This window comes from Eutrema salsugineum, unplaced genomic scaffold (assembly GCF_000478725.1).
Source record: "Eutrema salsugineum unplaced genomic scaffold, Eutsalg1_0 scaffold_3, whole genome shotgun sequence".
NCBI lineage: Eukaryota > Viridiplantae > Streptophyta > Magnoliopsida > Brassicales > Brassicaceae > Eutrema > Eutrema salsugineum.
The window spans coordinates 15057665-15073978 of NW_006256756.1; the positions used below are offsets into that span (position 1 = coordinate 15057665).

The 16314-nt window shown below is 41.0% G+C and overlaps 2 protein-coding genes across 2 annotated transcripts; both read left to right on the forward strand.

Moving 5' to 3' along the window:
- Positions 1–374: 374 nt before the first annotated feature.
- LOC18014764 (DNA ligase 1) lies at positions 375–3859 on the forward strand. Its single transcript, XM_024154749.1, has 9 exons — positions 375–641; positions 1448–1553; positions 1655–1944; positions 2064–2169; positions 2253–2564; positions 2676–2752; positions 2837–2961; positions 3103–3525; positions 3631–3859. Exons 1-9 carry the CDS (start codon positions 532–534, stop codon positions 3657–3659), a joined length of 1578 nt encoding a protein of 525 aa, XP_024010517.1. The 5' UTR covers positions 375–531; the 3' UTR covers positions 3660–3859.
- Positions 3860–9154: 5295 nt separating this feature from the next.
- On the forward strand, positions 9155–10582 carry LOC112085470. Its single transcript, XM_024154686.1, has one exon. It carries the CDS (start codon positions 9155–9157, stop codon positions 10580–10582), a length of 1428 nt encoding a protein of 475 aa, XP_024010454.1.
- Positions 10583–16314: the final 5732 nt, after the last annotated feature.

Below are 16314 nucleotides of genomic sequence, written 5' to 3' on the forward strand. Positions count from 1 at the left end.
AAAATTATGTTAAAACTTTAGAAATAACAAAATTTTTAAAAAATTATTGAGAAAACTCAATACAGTTTTTTTTAAAACAATATGCTTAATCTATTTCTAATCTATAATTTTATTAATACTTTTAATATATTTGTTTTTGAAATATTAAATTATATTATATATATGTTATTTTTTCACTAATTAAATAGTATTTTGCACCACCTATTTTGTATTAAACATATTTATTTATCAAATAGTTTTTTTTTTGTAAGTATAGCGGTTGAATTTCTCCCGCACACAGTTGAATTTTCTCCCGCACCTACCGCAGTTGAATTTCTCCCGTATATACCATAGTTAAATTCTCCCGTACATATCGCAATTATACTGTTCCGCATTTTAAAACCGTTTTTCCCGTACAATCAAATGCTGTCACCATTCGGACCCTCAGAGGTTCTGTGCATTTTTATACATCACCGAGATTTCATCGGACTTCGTTCTTCTCCGATTACTTATCGTTTGTAAGTGAGAAACGGTGATTTTACGACGACGACCATGGAGATCGCTGACAAGACTGATTCGAAGGACGCTAAGGCAACAGATATGGAGTCCCAGATTCTGTCGGCTATGCGGTCTCGCGTTACCTACCTCAGAGAAAAAGCAGAGTATGAATTGTTGCTTCTTTATCTCTCTTCCTCTGAATTATCTGGGTTTTCTTCTGATGTTTTTTCGTCTATATTAATGTTAAGGTTCTCATTGCTTCAATTAGATGAATACTCGAAATTTCCAGTGTGTATGTTGAAATCAGTGAAATCTGGTTAAATCGATGAAATGAAAATCTAGTTTTGAGGATCCTGAAGAGGGGCTCGCTTTCTCCAACATTTAAGATGAGTTTTGATTTGCGGCTCCAAGATAGATTTTACAGTTTCTTGTTTGGTTTTTTTTTTGTAATTTAAACTGTAGGGCAGTTTTTGTGTAGGTTCTTTGAGACATTTGACAGTTTTTAACTTTTAAGGCAGATTTTTTAGCTTTGACTGCACTCCCTGTGATACTAAGAAACTGTCTGTGATGTTTGTTGAAGCGATGAAATGAATATCTCTCCAAAAGATATATTTTACAAATATCTAATTTTCTTTGAGTTTTAAATTCCAGGGCAGACTGTATAACCACTTCTCTAGAATCAGATTTGTGATATTAACTATGTAAACTCTTTTCCTCCGGATTTGACAACCAGTTGAGATGTTCGAGTAGCATTCTGTGTTATTTGAGAACCTTACATGGTAGGTATCTATAAGATTCATTTGGTCTTGATGTAGAGTTTAATTTTTTGTAGGTTCTTTGAGACATTAAAAAGTGTTTTGCTTGAGTAACTAGGCTATATGTTCAGGCTTAAATGTCTTTTCTGATAGTTGTCTGAAATTCTCTAGAATGATTCATAGAAAGCAGAATCATTTGGAAATTTGTTTTGCAGCTCCTTCACATTTGAGAGTGTACGGAGGTTGCTGGAGGAGGATTTGAAATTGGAGAAATATGCTTTGGATGTGCATAAGAGTTTTGTTAAACAACATCTGGTTGAGGTATCTGTTGCTATGGTTAACGCATGAAATAGGGAAGATTTGTTACTCTTAGCTGAACTATTCGACTAAAATGATGCCATATGTTTTCTTGGTGATGACAGTGCCTAGAAGGTGCTGAAGATGATGGCACTGCAGAAAATTCTCAAGAAACAGAGAAGAAAGATGATGTAACTCCAACGAAAGAAGCAGCTAAGTTATCTAAAGAGCACAAGGCAGAAAAAGACGCGAAGGAAGATATGACTGATGAGAAAATGGATGCTTCTCCGGTGATGGGACTTCTGACCGAAGAAAACGCATCCAAACCTGTAGCTGAGGACAGCAAAGAAGTCCTGCAGAGTGAAATAAAGAAAGCCCTTAGGAAAAGGTCTTCTTATATTAAGGCTAATTCAGAGTAAGTTGAGTATCTTACAGAACTTTATTTCTGTATGTTAAGGATTTATTATAGTTTTCTCTTCATTGATTTTGGGAAATGAACTTTACCTGGTTTCAAATCTGCATGCTCTGCTTCAGGAAAATAACAATGGGTTTACTTCGTCGACTTTTGGAGCAAGATCTTAAATTAGAGAAGTATTCTCTTGACCCTTACAAAAAATTCATTAACGAAGAATTGGATGAAGTAAGTAACTAAAATTGATTATGTATCTTTTTAGGTTATAACTCAGATGCATAGTTTCCTAATAGCTTTTTTTGGCTTATTAGGTACTACAAGCTCCTGATGCTACAAAACCTTCAACTGAGGCTAAGAAGAAAACTGTAACGAAGAAGGTCAAGAGCACATCAGCTAAAAAGTTAGGCAGTGAAGATGAAATCTCTAGCTCAGATGGTGAGGACGAAGAAGTCAATGTAAGAAAGAAGACGGCTCAAAAAGGAAAATTATTAAAGCCCGAGGGAACCGGAAAGCGGAAACGTGAAAATAAGAAACTTGCATCTGCGAAAAAGACAAAACAGAAAGATTTACAGAGCGACAGTGAAGAGGGAAATAATGTATCCTCTTCTGAAAAATCTGTGAAGGTATAGAAGCTTTCTTGTAGTTCCTATCTCGGAATACCATTTAAACTGTGTACAACAACTTACTTTGTCTGATTTCTGTTGTTGTTGTCTTTTTATTTCTTTCGACTGTAGAAGCCAGAAACTGCAACGGCTGGGTACGGGAAGCGTGTTGAGCGTCTTAAATCAGTCATCAAATCTTGTGGAATGAGGTTAAAATCAGACCCTCTAGATCTTTACAAAACTGCGTTGGTCCATACTCCAGGCTCTTGATTTATTTTTCTTTCTCTTGGCAGTATTTCTCCATCAGTTTACAGAAAAGCCAAGCAGGCTCCTGAAGAGAAACGTGAGGATACATTGATAAAAGAACTTACGGAGATGCTTGCCAAAGAAGGGTTGTCTTCTAATCCTTCAGAGAAAGGTAATATTTTACATTTAAGAAGTTTCTTTTACCTGTAGCAAAGCGTAGACTCTTTCAAGCTATTCTGTAGTAGAAAACATGCAGACGAAATATTCGGTGTTTAAAACTATTGACAATCTATCTGGCTTAACCCGGTGACAGAGATCAAAGAAGTCAGAAAAAGAAAAGAAATAACAAAGGAGCTTGAGGGTATCGATACAAGCAACATCGTCTCAAGTTCACGGAGAAGATCTAGCGCAAGTTTTGTGCCTCCTCCAAAGCCGAAAAAGACAGAAGAAAGCGAGAGCGATGAATCAGAAGATTCTGAGAATGACGAGGAAGAGGAAGAAGAAGATGGAGAAGAAGAAGAAGAAGAAGAAGAAGAAGAACAAGAACAAGAACAAGAACAAGAACAAGGAGAAGAAGAAGAAGAAAAAGAAGGAGACGAAGAAAAAGAAGAAAAAGAAGGAGATGAAGAAGTGGAAGAAGAAAAAGAAGTAAAAGAAGAAGTGAAAGAAGAGGAAGGAAAACAAGGTGAAGAAGATGGCATGGAGGTAACTCAAACCGGAGGAGAGCCAAAAACTGGTGTGAATCTTACTTGAATCCTGTAAATCATTTTTATCAAGTTTCAGCAAGAGACGTTTTTGGAAAAAAGAAAGAAAAACTGATGGTTTTTTGGTTTGGTTGCAGGGGATGGTGGTGAAGAGGAAGGCGCATGATTTTACGATCTCTGACTTTTCTTAGCTTTGTCGCAGGAGCAATGTAGCTTAGTTTTATCTATGTTGTGATATTTTGTACTCTGTTTAAGTGTTCATCATAATCATGATAATAGTCATAGGATATGAATTTTAAGACATGCATTATGTAATACTGGATTAGAATCGACTTAAATTTATAATGGACATGATTTTACCAAAAACTGGATGATGTATTTATTTACTCATTTACCGGTTAAAGATGAGAGCTCCGTTGGCCATCCTTCTTTTCAGAATTGGAAATCTTTCGGACATTATGAGAAAGCTTTTTGGACTTTACTTTCTCTCATATCCCCAGGAGTTCAAATGTCCGTGCGGATAGTCTAGCGAAAGGAGCTCGAGCAAAAGGCTTTATCTTTTCCCAAATCATTCATAACGAGTCAGTTGCGGGGGGTTTTCGAACCATTCCCTTAACGGACCAATAGTGATGTAATAGTTAGGTAGTGAAAAAAAAAAAAAAAAAAAGATGAGAGCTCTGTCATGAAAATAAAAAAATATGAGAACTATTTTACTGTAAAACGTTGATAATAACGCCTGAGAAATATAGAGTGAGAGACCTCTTTTACATCTTGTCATCTTGAGACAATTCTATTTCCTTTTTTGTTCCACCAAATCTTCAATTTGTTCTAATATCTGCAACAGTTTGCTTTTGAGGTTCTGATATATAGATTTGAATGTTTTCCATGCATCATCATGAAATTTCTACTTTTTAGCTTTCGCTTTCTTCACTCTTAAATAACTATGATTTGCAAGATCCAACACCAATATTCTTTGTACGCATATTTGCTTTGGTACTATCTCCATGACCTTCACAATGAGATCTTCACATGGTTATAGAATGCTTCATTTACTCATCTATACCAACTGTAAAACAAAGAACAAGAGCACAAACAAAAATTCACTAAGATTCAACGTAGTGTTTAATTGGAATTATGTAACACTGGTTAAAGTGAATGTAAGCTAAATCTATGTTCAAACGATGAGAAGCTAAATGTGTGCACAAAGTAAACGAGACACCACAAGTCTAGACAAAGGTCTAGAACAAATCCACCACAACAAGAAAGCAATTACAATTGTAGATGGTATCCCCGGTCTTGTCTACCACTCTTTTCTACATGGATCTAACAGACCTTGTGAAAAAGGGGAGTGGTATAAAGGATGGCTTACGGACGAAGTAAGAGATTACCACTTCCACAAGTCTATGTTCTTATAAATTGAAGCTCTTAAACGAAAAATAGAGGCTCAAATGTTAGTGTTGGATAGAACTAGGAATCGAATTGGGGACAATCTACGGTGTAGAGTTGTACCGTATAGAGTTGTGTAATTCCAAATAGGTTGTAATCGGTTTAACGATTAGCTTATCAGATTCTAGTTTTAAAAAGCGTACGACTTGGTGCTTTCCAAGCTAAGAAAAATCCTGTTACATTAGGTTTTTCACACTTACAACTAGCTCTAAACCAACCATTAATTTTTAGCAATCAAAATCAGAGCCACAAATAGGTCTCTCAGTCGGATCCAAGGTTACAACCAAAGAATCACACATGTTCTAACACACGGACGGGTTGTGTTCCAACAAAAAAAACTTGTACTAGTTAAGGTAGGCCGAGTAACAAACTTGTAACATCCCAACTCGGGATTTCCTGAGATAACTGGAATTGGATATATTATGTCGATGGTCTAACCTCATTTGCTTAACCACCTAGTTTGGTCCAGTGATGAACAACAGGAGTGACAGGACCGAAAATATTTGTGTAGCAATAATCATCTTAGATTTTAGATCTGGTTCTAACCTAAAAAGAAAAAGGAGGGGTGAGCAACTGGGAAAATGAGTGAACCTTAAGAGGTTCATATCACTACCAACATATTAAGACATAGAGATTAAGAAAATTCAATTCCTAAAACAAGCTCAAGCAGGACTCAATTTCAAAATCTCTAGACGTTAAACACAAGGAAACAATCCTCAGGTTTACTAAGTTTGTTTTCCGTCAATTCGTCCTTAGGCCTTAGCTCATCATCATGCTTAAGGCATGGCAAACTCCTTCATGCTCATGGCATGGCAACCCCCCGTCAATTCATCTCATACACGAGGTAAGGTAATTATTCATCTTTTAAGTTATTCAATAAATACTTTAGTTTCCAAACAAGAGCAAAGCTCTGCAGAGGATGAGATTTTATCCTGCCTTCCTCCCAGGATAGGGGGATAAGCCTCCCATCTGTGATATGCTGAGCCTGACATATCACCGTTAGTCACACAGATAATGAGTGGTTCGCCACAACCACCTACAGATGAACTCTGTTGGTCTAGTAGACACCACACAGCCGTCCAACAACGAACCACAGGATCGCCTATGACGAGTACCTTACTCGATCTACTCACCAAGGTCATTTAATAATTCCTACCAAGTAATTTTTTATGTTTTAAAACTTCAAACCAAAGATCACACAACTTGTCAAACATTTAACTTTTTTTTTTTTTAACTCTCTTAAAATAATCTCTAGCAACTTATCTCATCATCAATCATTAATCAGCAATCATATCATCAACACAGACCATCATCAACGCATTACAATCAAGCAGATAGTAGCTATGGTTTTAAATGGGACTAAACTACACCCTATATCATAATATGCAAGAGTTGGATAGAAAACATGTAACGTCCCTGATCCGCAATAGGATCGTCGGGACGGACCATGGCCGTGAAGGGGGGGGGGAAGAATGGTCCGGAGTCTAAGGAAAGACTCAAGCCATGGTCCAAAATAATGGGTTAAGTTCGTTAATGTGGGACTTAGCCGGGAAAAAGAGGGAAATATAGCTCAATAAGGAGGATTGAGCTAAGATGAGCTGGATGGTTAAGCTAAGCTAGCTGGATCAGCTGTCGAGAAGCTCAGCTCAGCTGGGTTAAGAGTAAGACAGTTGGTCTAGTCTGGGTTAAGAGTAAGACAGTTGGTCTAGCTGAGTGGTAAGTAAGCTAGCTGGACTGGGGTAGTTATGGGTGGTTATGGGCGGTTATGGCCGAATGGTCGCAAACGTTATTCTACCAAACAACACCCCTGTTCGACCAAACCATACACACATATTCGCACCAAGGCGGTTACAACAGGAAAAATCTATAAATAGATCCCTTTGTCCACATTTTTGGGTACGCACAATTAGGGGAAAACTCTGCCCAAATTACAAAAGAATCAAGAGAAAAGAGAGTACCGAAGGGACGGTGGGTGAAGGCCGGATCGGCGTTGTGCAGGTCACAAGGACAAGGAATCAAATCCGACCGTGTGGCTAAGGTATGTTAATCCTGGCTTAGAACGCACAGATCTAGACGACGGGATTACCGGTATGGCTGGTGAACGGTTATAATGGTTTTACTTGGTTTGGATCAGACCTGTGTGGTTTGGCCATAGGTATGACAAGTCATCGGCCATGGAATCTAGATTGGGCCAGTGGTTGTTGTTTGTATGACGGAAAAAACTCCATGGGGACAAGTGACCACGGATGAACCGAATGGCTTGAAGATCGGATTAGTTCTACCGGGATTCGACTAATTCTGGCGGTTGGCTTAGACCCCGGAGATAATTGATCTGCTAGAGAGATTAGGATCGTATGGGGAAATAATGCATAATCACGCATGCACATGCATATGTTATATCAAGTAAAAGTAAAGATACTTATATTGTTGGATTTATAGGAAAAGATGGTGATCAAGGGAAGGATTTGGCTTAACCGCCCGGACCATTTAGGCAGAGAGGATGGGTGGTGTATTAGAACGGATAGATAGGATCATATACACTTGTAAGAGCTTATATGCAGAATCAAAAGTTGTAATGAATCCTTTTAATTATCAAAAAAATATCCGTTTTTGTTTGTTAAAACCACATATTAACTCTAACTTAGTGAATCCAAGAATACACATCTTGAATACAGATTATCTAAAAGACTTGACCCTAAAAATACTGTTGGATTCGGAGCCACTTAGTGGTCTGATGAGGGCATAGAACCACAAGCTCCACCTATACCAGCCGTGAGACAAGGACCAAGAACAAGATCCGGAACTAGAGTCTTGAGAGAGGAGTTTAATCAAGCTATTGAAGCCTTACTTAGCATCCACGAGCAAGAAGACTCTTTGTACCCAAGCTTTAAGGCCATGGTCCAAGAAAGAAGCCTGGAAGAGCCTAATAAAGGAGATGCCTATCTCATACAAGACGGCCCAACAGCTGAATTACCACTTCTCCGACCCAACAAAGAAGTGTCCTTATTTCGCATCAGCATCACACCAACTTAAGACCATCCTAGCCGTCCAACCCACCAAGGTAAGGGAATGAATACGTTTATTTACTTGCCTACTATGTTTTTTCAGTCTTTGGTTTGTTTTACAGGTTCCATTCATAGTTTTTAAGTCTTAGAATATTTCTTTAGTTATTGTACGAGTCTGTTCCTTTAGAGTCCCAGAAAGTTGTGTCCTTTTTATGTAATTTGCTTCAAGTCCCCAAGAAGGGCAAAGCTGCATTGAACTCTCTTATAAAGTCCCTTATAAGCAGCCGTGTATCTTTTACCCTACCATCAATAAAATAACGCAGTTCTTCAAGCTTTGGTCTTGTCTTTGAATTCTTTGAATTCGTTTAAGAGTTGGTGTTTGATCCTTCTCTTGAGAGTTGGTGTTTGATCCATCTCTTGCTGGTCTTATCAGAGTTCAGTCCATAGAGCTTTGTGGCGACCCTCGTTCCACCGTGTGCATCTTCATTCGCTTCATTCCTTGACTCAATTAGAGAGAGTTACAAAACCAACTGATCGAGTTCCATCATCCTTTCATATCAAACCCATTCCTGTTCTTGTTGAGAGAGTTACACAACCAACAACAAGGATTCATCCCCATCTATAGGCCCATGCCTATATCATCTGGTATCAAAGCCGAAAGGTTCCAAAACCAGGTTTTATCTTTTCATACCTTTCGGTTAATTCTCTTTTGCATATTTTTTTTCTTGTCGCACACTTATTCAAAAAAAAAAAAGAGTTCTAATCGGTTGCATACATCGCATATCATCTTGAGCATTCATCTATATCTAGAATCATTCTCCTTAGCATCATTCATAGCATCGACTAGTTGCGGCTTATTGTTAGAACGAAAATTCTGTCAAAAGCCCTAGTTAGCCATAAAAAGAAAGTTTTCATAATCACGTATATAAAAAAAAAAGGAAAAGAGTTTACATTTCTTTAACATTGCACCGTCGTTTTACTGCATTAAAAGAAAAGGAAAGAACAAAAAAAAAAACAACATTTAGTTGTATTTCTATTTCTCTTTTGCACTTGATCCTTGTTTGCTCTTGAACGTAGACACCAAACATGGGAGACAATACCGCACCTCTACCAGAATTCATGCAGCAACTACTCGACGGTATGAGGACTCTGAGCGACCGTCTTAACTTGATGGAGCAACGGTTGCCACCACCAGCCCAACCCGACAACAATGGGAACCAACCAAGGCAACAACATGACCCCGATGGAGAAGAGACTGATGATGACATGCCTAGTCTCGAAGATGAACTTCCACCTGACCCAAATTACCGGCGTGGCAGACGGGATAACCATGGCCAAGGCCAGAATCAGCGCCGTGAAAGAGGGAGGAGCCAAGAGAGATAGAGAAGACGAGAGATATGGGGGCAAAGATCTTAAACTTACACCACCTACCCTTGCTGGAAAGGTCAACCCCGAGGCTTACCTGGATTGGGAAAGAAGAATGGATCATATCTTTGATTACTACCAATATTCCGAAGCCAAGAAGGTGTCTCTAGCCGTCGCACAACTGACCGACAATGGTCTCACATGGTGGGACCGAGAAGTCTCTGAAAGACGGAGGTTAAGACGTGGCCAGATCACCACTTGGGAGGACATGACATTCCACCAAAGGAAGAGGTATGTGCCCGCTTATTACTTTAGAGACTTACAGAAACGATTTCGGAAGTTGTCTCAGGGAAACAGGCCCGTAGAAGAGTACTACAAGGAGTTTGAGACCATCAGAAATCGATTAGAGCTTCAAGACTCGGAGGAGACATTGATGGCCCAATTCGTTGATGGCCTCCAAGATAGAATAGCGAGAAAAGTAGAGTGGCAGAGCTATGAGCACATGGAGGATCTACTGCACTTTGCTATACAAGCCGAGCAGCATTTCAAGAAGAAAGCAGCCACTAACCGAGGAAAGTCTACTTGGACTCAACCCTTCTCTAAACCGATGGACAAAGGCAAATCCATAGAAGTGGAAAATCGGTTCAAAATACCAGCTTCCGGGCCGACAAAGCCGGCTCCGCATGAGCAAGGTAAGGCCCCTAATCAAAGGTCTCGAGATATAACATGCTTTAAGTGTCAAGGAAAAGACCACTTTGCAAAAGAATGCCCGAATCAAAGAGTAATGGTATTGAGAGACAACGGAGAGTATGAGTCACAAGATGAGGCCGAGCTAGAAGCCATTGACTCAGAAGAAGAGGAAACCGATTTCCCTGAGGTTGGAGAGATGTTGGTAATCAGAAGATCTCTTGGTGCTCTAAGTGACCCCGAGACACTCCAAAGAGAAAACATCTTTCATACAAGATGTAGCATTGGAAACAAGGTATGTAGTCTCATTATAGATGGTGGCTCTTGTACTAACGTGGCTAGCAAGTATCTTGTAGACAAGTTAGGTCTTGAAAAGACAAAGCACCCAAGCCCATACCGATTAAAATGGCTCAATGATACCATGGAGGTGAGGATTGCGGAGCAAGTTGTTGTGCCATTCAGTATTGGGAAGTATCGTGATCAAGTCACGTGTGATGTTGTACCTATGCAAGCCGGTCACCTGCTTCTTGGGAGGCCATGGCAATTCGACAAAGAAACCATGCACAACGATCGCACCAACTACTAATCTTTCACTCACAACAACAAGAAGCACAATTTAGCCCCTCTCACACCATCAGAAGTTCATGAGATGCAACAGGCCATGAACAAAGGGAAACAACTAAGTAAAACTAATCTATTTGTCTCACCGAGTACAATTCTTAAAACTCTTGATCACAAACAACCAGTATTACTTATGATCTTTAGAGAAAGTCTGTTTTCAGGTAATGAGGAAGGTCAAGAGCTCCCACACGAGATAACTCAGCTATTAGAAAAGTTCCAAGATGTCTTTCCAGAAGAGATACCAGCCGGCCTCCCACCCATAAGAGGCATTGAGCACCAGATCGATCTAGTATCCGGAGCACCAGATCGATCTAGTATCCGGAGCACCCTTGCCTAACCGAGCCGCATATAGAGTTAACCCAACAGAGGCCAAAGAGCTAGAGGCTCAAGTCCAGGATTTAATGTCTAAGGGATACATAAGAGAGAGCCTCAGCCCGTGTGCAGTACCCGTCTTGTTAGTGCCCAAGAAGGACGGCTCTTGGAGGATGTGTGTGGACTGTAGGGCCATTAACAACATCACCATCAAATACAGGCACCCAATTTCGAGACTAGACGACATGTTGGACGAGTTAAGTGGAGCTACTATCTTTTCAAAGGTGGATCTAAAGAGTGGCTATCATCACGTGAGAATGAAGGAAGGAGATGAGTGGAAAACTGCGTTTAAGACCAAGCAAGGTCTATACGAGTGGCTTGTGATGCCTTTTGGTCTCACAAACGCTCCAAGTACCTTCATGAGACTCATGAACCACGTCTTGAGAGCATACATCTGTAAGTTTGTAGAGGTTTACTTTGATGATATTCTGATTTACAGCCAGTGCTTAGAAGATCATATTAAGCATCTTGAACAGGTTCTAAAGACACTTAGATTCGAGGGTTTATATGCAAATCTTAAGAAATGTATCTTCTACACTGATCAATTGGTATTTTTAGGATTTGTTGTAAGTTCTCAGGGTCTTAAAGTGGATGAGGAGAAGATTAAAGCCATCCAAGAATGGCCCACACCATCCACGGTTGGACATGTTAGAAGCTTTCATGGTTTGGCAAGCTTTTACAGGCGCTTTGTCAAGGATTTCAGTACCATAGCAGCCCCATTGACCTCGGTGATCAAGAAGAACACTACTTTCACTTGGGGGCCGACTCAAGAAGCCGCATTCAACAAGCTGAAGGAGAGCCTCATACAAGCACCGGTTTTAGTCCTTCCTAACTTTGATAAAATGTTTGAGGTTGAGTGTGATGCATCAGGTACTGGCATAGGAGCTGTTCTAACTCAGGGAGGGAGGCCAGTAGCTTACTTCAGTGAGAAGCTAAGTGGAGCAACACTCAACTACCCAACTTATGATAAAGAACTCTATGCTTTGGTGAGATCACTAGAAACGTGGCAACACTATCTGCTTCCAAAGGAGTTTATCATTCACACAGACCACGAGACCCTCAAGCACTTAAGAGGCCAGACCACACTTAAGAAAAGGCATGCCTGATGGTTAGAGTTCGTAGAAACCTTTCCATATGTGATTAAGTACAATAAGGGGCAAGAGAACGTTGTAGCCGATGCACTTTCAAGGCGTTACACTCTCATCTCTACAATGGAAGCCAAGATCATGGGTTTTGAGCACATCAAGGGTGGATATGAATCTGATCCCGACTTCTCAGAGGTCTACAAAGAAACTACAAGGGCCGCATTTGGAGTATTTTACCAACAAGATGGATTTCTATTTAAGGAAAAGCGGTTATGCATCCCACAAGGGTCCATGAGGGAGTTGATCACTAGGGAGGCTCATGGAGGCGGGTTAATGGGACACTTTGGCCGAGACAAGACACTGAGCGTGCTGATGGAGCACTTTTACTGGCCACACATGCGAAGAGATGTGGAGCAGCTATGCACCAAATGCATCATTTGTCTCCGAGCTAAGTCCAGGTTACACCCTAATGGTTTACATATGCCTTTACTTCCTAATGCATCCTGGGTGGACATTTCTATGGACTTTGTTCTAGGCTTGCCTAAGATACACAAAAAGACTCCATTTTTGTAGTAGTAGACAGGTTCTCAAAGATGGCGCACTTTATACCATGTAACAAGACCAATGATGCAACTCAAACAGCTGATCTCTTCTTTAAGGAGGTCGTGCGTCTTCATGGAGTGCCCATGACCATTGTTTATCGAGACACAAAGTTTCTCAGCCATTTTGGAAGACATTGTGGAAAAATCTTGGCACCAAACTTTTATTCTCCACCACTTGTCATGCCCAAACGTATGGACAAACAGAGGTAGTAAACCGTACACTCTCAACCTTATTGAGAGCCACGGTTGGTAAGAATCTCAGGAATTGGTTATCTTGTCTACCTTTCATTGAATTTGCTTATAATCGTTCCAAACACTCCGCTACTAACCAATCTCCTTTTGAAGTTGTCTATGGGTTCAACCCTCACACGCCTTTAGACCTTATTACTTTGCCACCAGCCATCTATTCAAGCGCAGAAGGAGAAGCTAAGGCCGATTTTGTGAAGAAGCTGCACCAAAAAGTTAAAGAGAAACTGGAGAAAAAGAACGAAAAGGACAAAGCAAGAATTGATAAAGGGCACAAGGAGGTTACCTTTGAACCAGGAGAGTGGGTGTGGTTGCACATGAGGCAAGAAAGGTTCCCACAACAAAGAAAATCCAAGCTTGCACCAAGGGGAGATGGGCCATTCCGAGTCTTGGAGAAGATCAATGACAATGCATACAAGCTGGAGCTGCCAGGTGAGTTTAATATATCTCCTACTTTCAATGTTACTGACTTGTCTCCTTATGTTGCAGATGAACCTGTTCTGAGGTCAGAACCTTCTCAAGAGGGAGGGGATGATGAGTGCATAGAACCATAAGCTCCACCTATACCAGCCGTGAGACAAGGACCAAGAAAAGGATCCGGAACTAGAGTCTTGAGAGAGGAGTTTAATCAAGCTATTGAAGCCTTACTTAGCATCCACGAGCAAGAAGACTCTTTGTACCCAAGCTTTAAGGCCACGGTCCAAGAAAGAAGCCTGCAAGAGCCTAATAAAGGAGAAGCTTATCTCATACAAGACGGCCCAACAGCTGAATTAACACTTCTCCGACCCAACAAAGAAGTGTCCTTATTCAGCATCAGCATCACGCCAACTTAAGACCATCCTAGCCGTCCAACCCACCAAGGTAAGGGAATGAATACGTTTATTTACTTGCCTAATATGGTTTTTCTGTCTTTGGTTTGTTTTACAGGTTCCATTCATAGTTTTTAAGTCTTAGAATATTTCTTTAGTTATAGCACGAGTCTGTTCCTTTAGAGTCCCAGAAAGTTGTGTCCTTTTTATGTAATTTGCTTCAAGTCCCCAAGAAGGGCAAAGCTGCATTGGACTCTCTTATAAAGTCCCTTATAAGCAGCCGTGTATCTTTTACCCTACCATCAATAAAATAACGCAGTTCTTCAAGCTTTTGTCTTGTCTTTGAATTCTTTGAATTCGTTTAAGAGTTGGTGTTTGATCCTTCTCTTGAGAGTTGGTGTTTGATCCTTCTCTTGAGAGTTGGTGTTTGATCCATCTCTCGCTGGTCTTATCAGAGTTCAGTCCATAGAGCTTTGTGGCGACCCTCGTTCCACCGTGTGCATCTTCATTCGCTTCATTCCTTGACTCAATCAGAGAGAGTTACACAACTAACTGATCGAGTTCCATCATCCTTTCATATCAAACCCATTCATGTTCTTGTTGAGAGAGTTACACAACCAACAACAAGGATTCATCCCCATCTATAGGCCCGTGCCTATATCATGGTCCGACCGGGAACAACCTCCACGGGATAGAGTATGGGATGGGGTGTTTCTAGTTGGTATCAGAGCATGCTTGCTCCTAGGACGGTTTAGTGTTGGGTTTTGGGTACACCACTCATCTGCTAAAAAGATCTCACACTAGGTTGTTGCTTAGACTTGTCTAGGAATTCTGGAAATAATTAGGGTGCACTAACTAAACGATTTTTGTAGATGGGTAAACGAAACAAAACAGAAAAGAGTAAGAAGAATAATGAAACGGCTGAAACAAGTCGGGCCAATGCGGTGGATCCGCCTACTCTAAGCTCCATCGGACCTAGGACTGGGAAAAAGGAGAATGGTAATAAAAGTCCGATTGTTCATGGTCAGACCAAGGTTGTGGATCACGGAAAGAGTCCGATGACAGACTAAGCTATGGGTCGTGATGCTACGAACCGTGCAGATATGGCCAAGACATCGGCTAAGGGTGCTAGAGATAAGGATGGTGCGGCGGCTGGAACGGGAAACCAGACCATAGTTCCTACTCCTGCGGATATGTGGCAAACACTCTAAACCATTATAACGCTGTTGGCAGTCTTGAGTCAAACTGTTGCCCCGACAGGAAATTCATCTGATGGGCAATCCACGGGGATTCATATGGCTGTTCCAATAGTGAGTGAGAAACAAGGCGTGACTTCAGAAGTGGTGGAACTAAATTCATCACCGGTTAAACTAGCAAGAAAAGTGGATTACCTGGTCGTTTTAGATCATGTATCCAGGTTGGGAACTAGGCAATTCAAAGACAGCTCCGACCCGATAGAGGAGGACGAATGGAGGAACCGTCTTTGTAAGAAACTTTCAATCTACGAGGTGCTCTGAAGATTACAAGAAGGATATCACGGTTCATTTCCTTGAAGGGGATGCGCATAACTGGTGGATCTCGGTGGAAAAGCGATCAGGAGGTATTGACACTTTAGCCGAGTTTGAGGCCGAGTTCAACTAGAAGTACTTTCCCTCAGAAGCTTGGGATAGACTTAAACAAGAATTCTTGATTTAACCTAAGAAAACCGGACAGTCCAGGAGTACGAGGGGGAGTTCAACCGTCTTCGACGGTGTGTTGGAGGAGAGTTGGTCAAAGAGGACACACAGATCCGGCGATTCCTCCACGGTTTAAGAAGAGATCTCCGAACCCATTGCTCCTCACGCCCGATCTCCGAACCCACGATTTAAGAAGAGATCTCCGAACCCATTGCTCCTCAATACCCTTCACGCATTGAGTCCAGCATAGAGGAAGAAATCGGGAAAAAGCCTTGACACTTCCCATCCTGGCGAATAAGATCATGGATAACAGGAAACGGAAGTGGGATCAGGTCGGTGAAGGCGGTCAAGCCTTGGATAAACAAGGGGAATATGCGACTTGTGGAAAGAAGCACGGGGGCACCTGCTAGAAAATATCTGGAGCATGTGCCAAGTACGGTAGCAAGAACCACATGGTTCAAAGCTTTCTGCAGATTGAGCAAGGACAGCTCTGGGTTAAAAATGAGAAAAGATCTTGCTTCTATTGCAGAAAGGCTGGACAATTCAAGAAAGAGTGTCCTAAGATGCAAGTAGAAATGCAGATGGAACAAAGGAGAAACCATAACGGGGACATACAGCAAGCTAAGAGACAGTCTGTGGCACCCCGGGTTTATGAGCTTTCCAAGGGAATTGATGAGGCCAGAAGTTACAGTGTGATCACTGGTAAGTTTCCTAATCCATTCAATAATTAAAATTACGAGCATGGCATTGCATCGGGGTAAAAAGGGAGGGAACTTAGCATTTAGGATAAATGTGTAGTGATCTTGGAAATAGGCGATGTGTTCACACACGTCTTATTTGAAACCGGAGCTACACATAGTTTTGTGAGCCCGGAAATGATAGGAAAAGGCATGTTCCGTAGAGAACC

Bases quoted from the DNA above. Each gene is read 5' to 3' on its own strand.
- LOC112085470 (XM_024154686.1), top strand. From the start codon at position 9,155: ATGGGAACCAACCAAGGCAACAACATGACCCCGATGGAGAAGAGACTG.
- LOC18014764 (XM_024154749.1), top strand. From the start codon at position 532: ATGGAGATCGCTGACAAGACTGATTCGAAGGACGCTAAGGCAACAGAT. The intron at 2,753-2,836 runs GTTAAAATCAGA...TTCTCTTGGCAG, and splicing joins ATCAAATCTTGTGGAATGAG to TATTTCTCCATCAGTTTACA. The intron at 2,962-3,102 runs GTAATATTTTAC...ACCCGGTGACAG, and splicing joins TTCTAATCCTTCAGAGAAAG to AGATCAAAGAAGTCAGAAAA.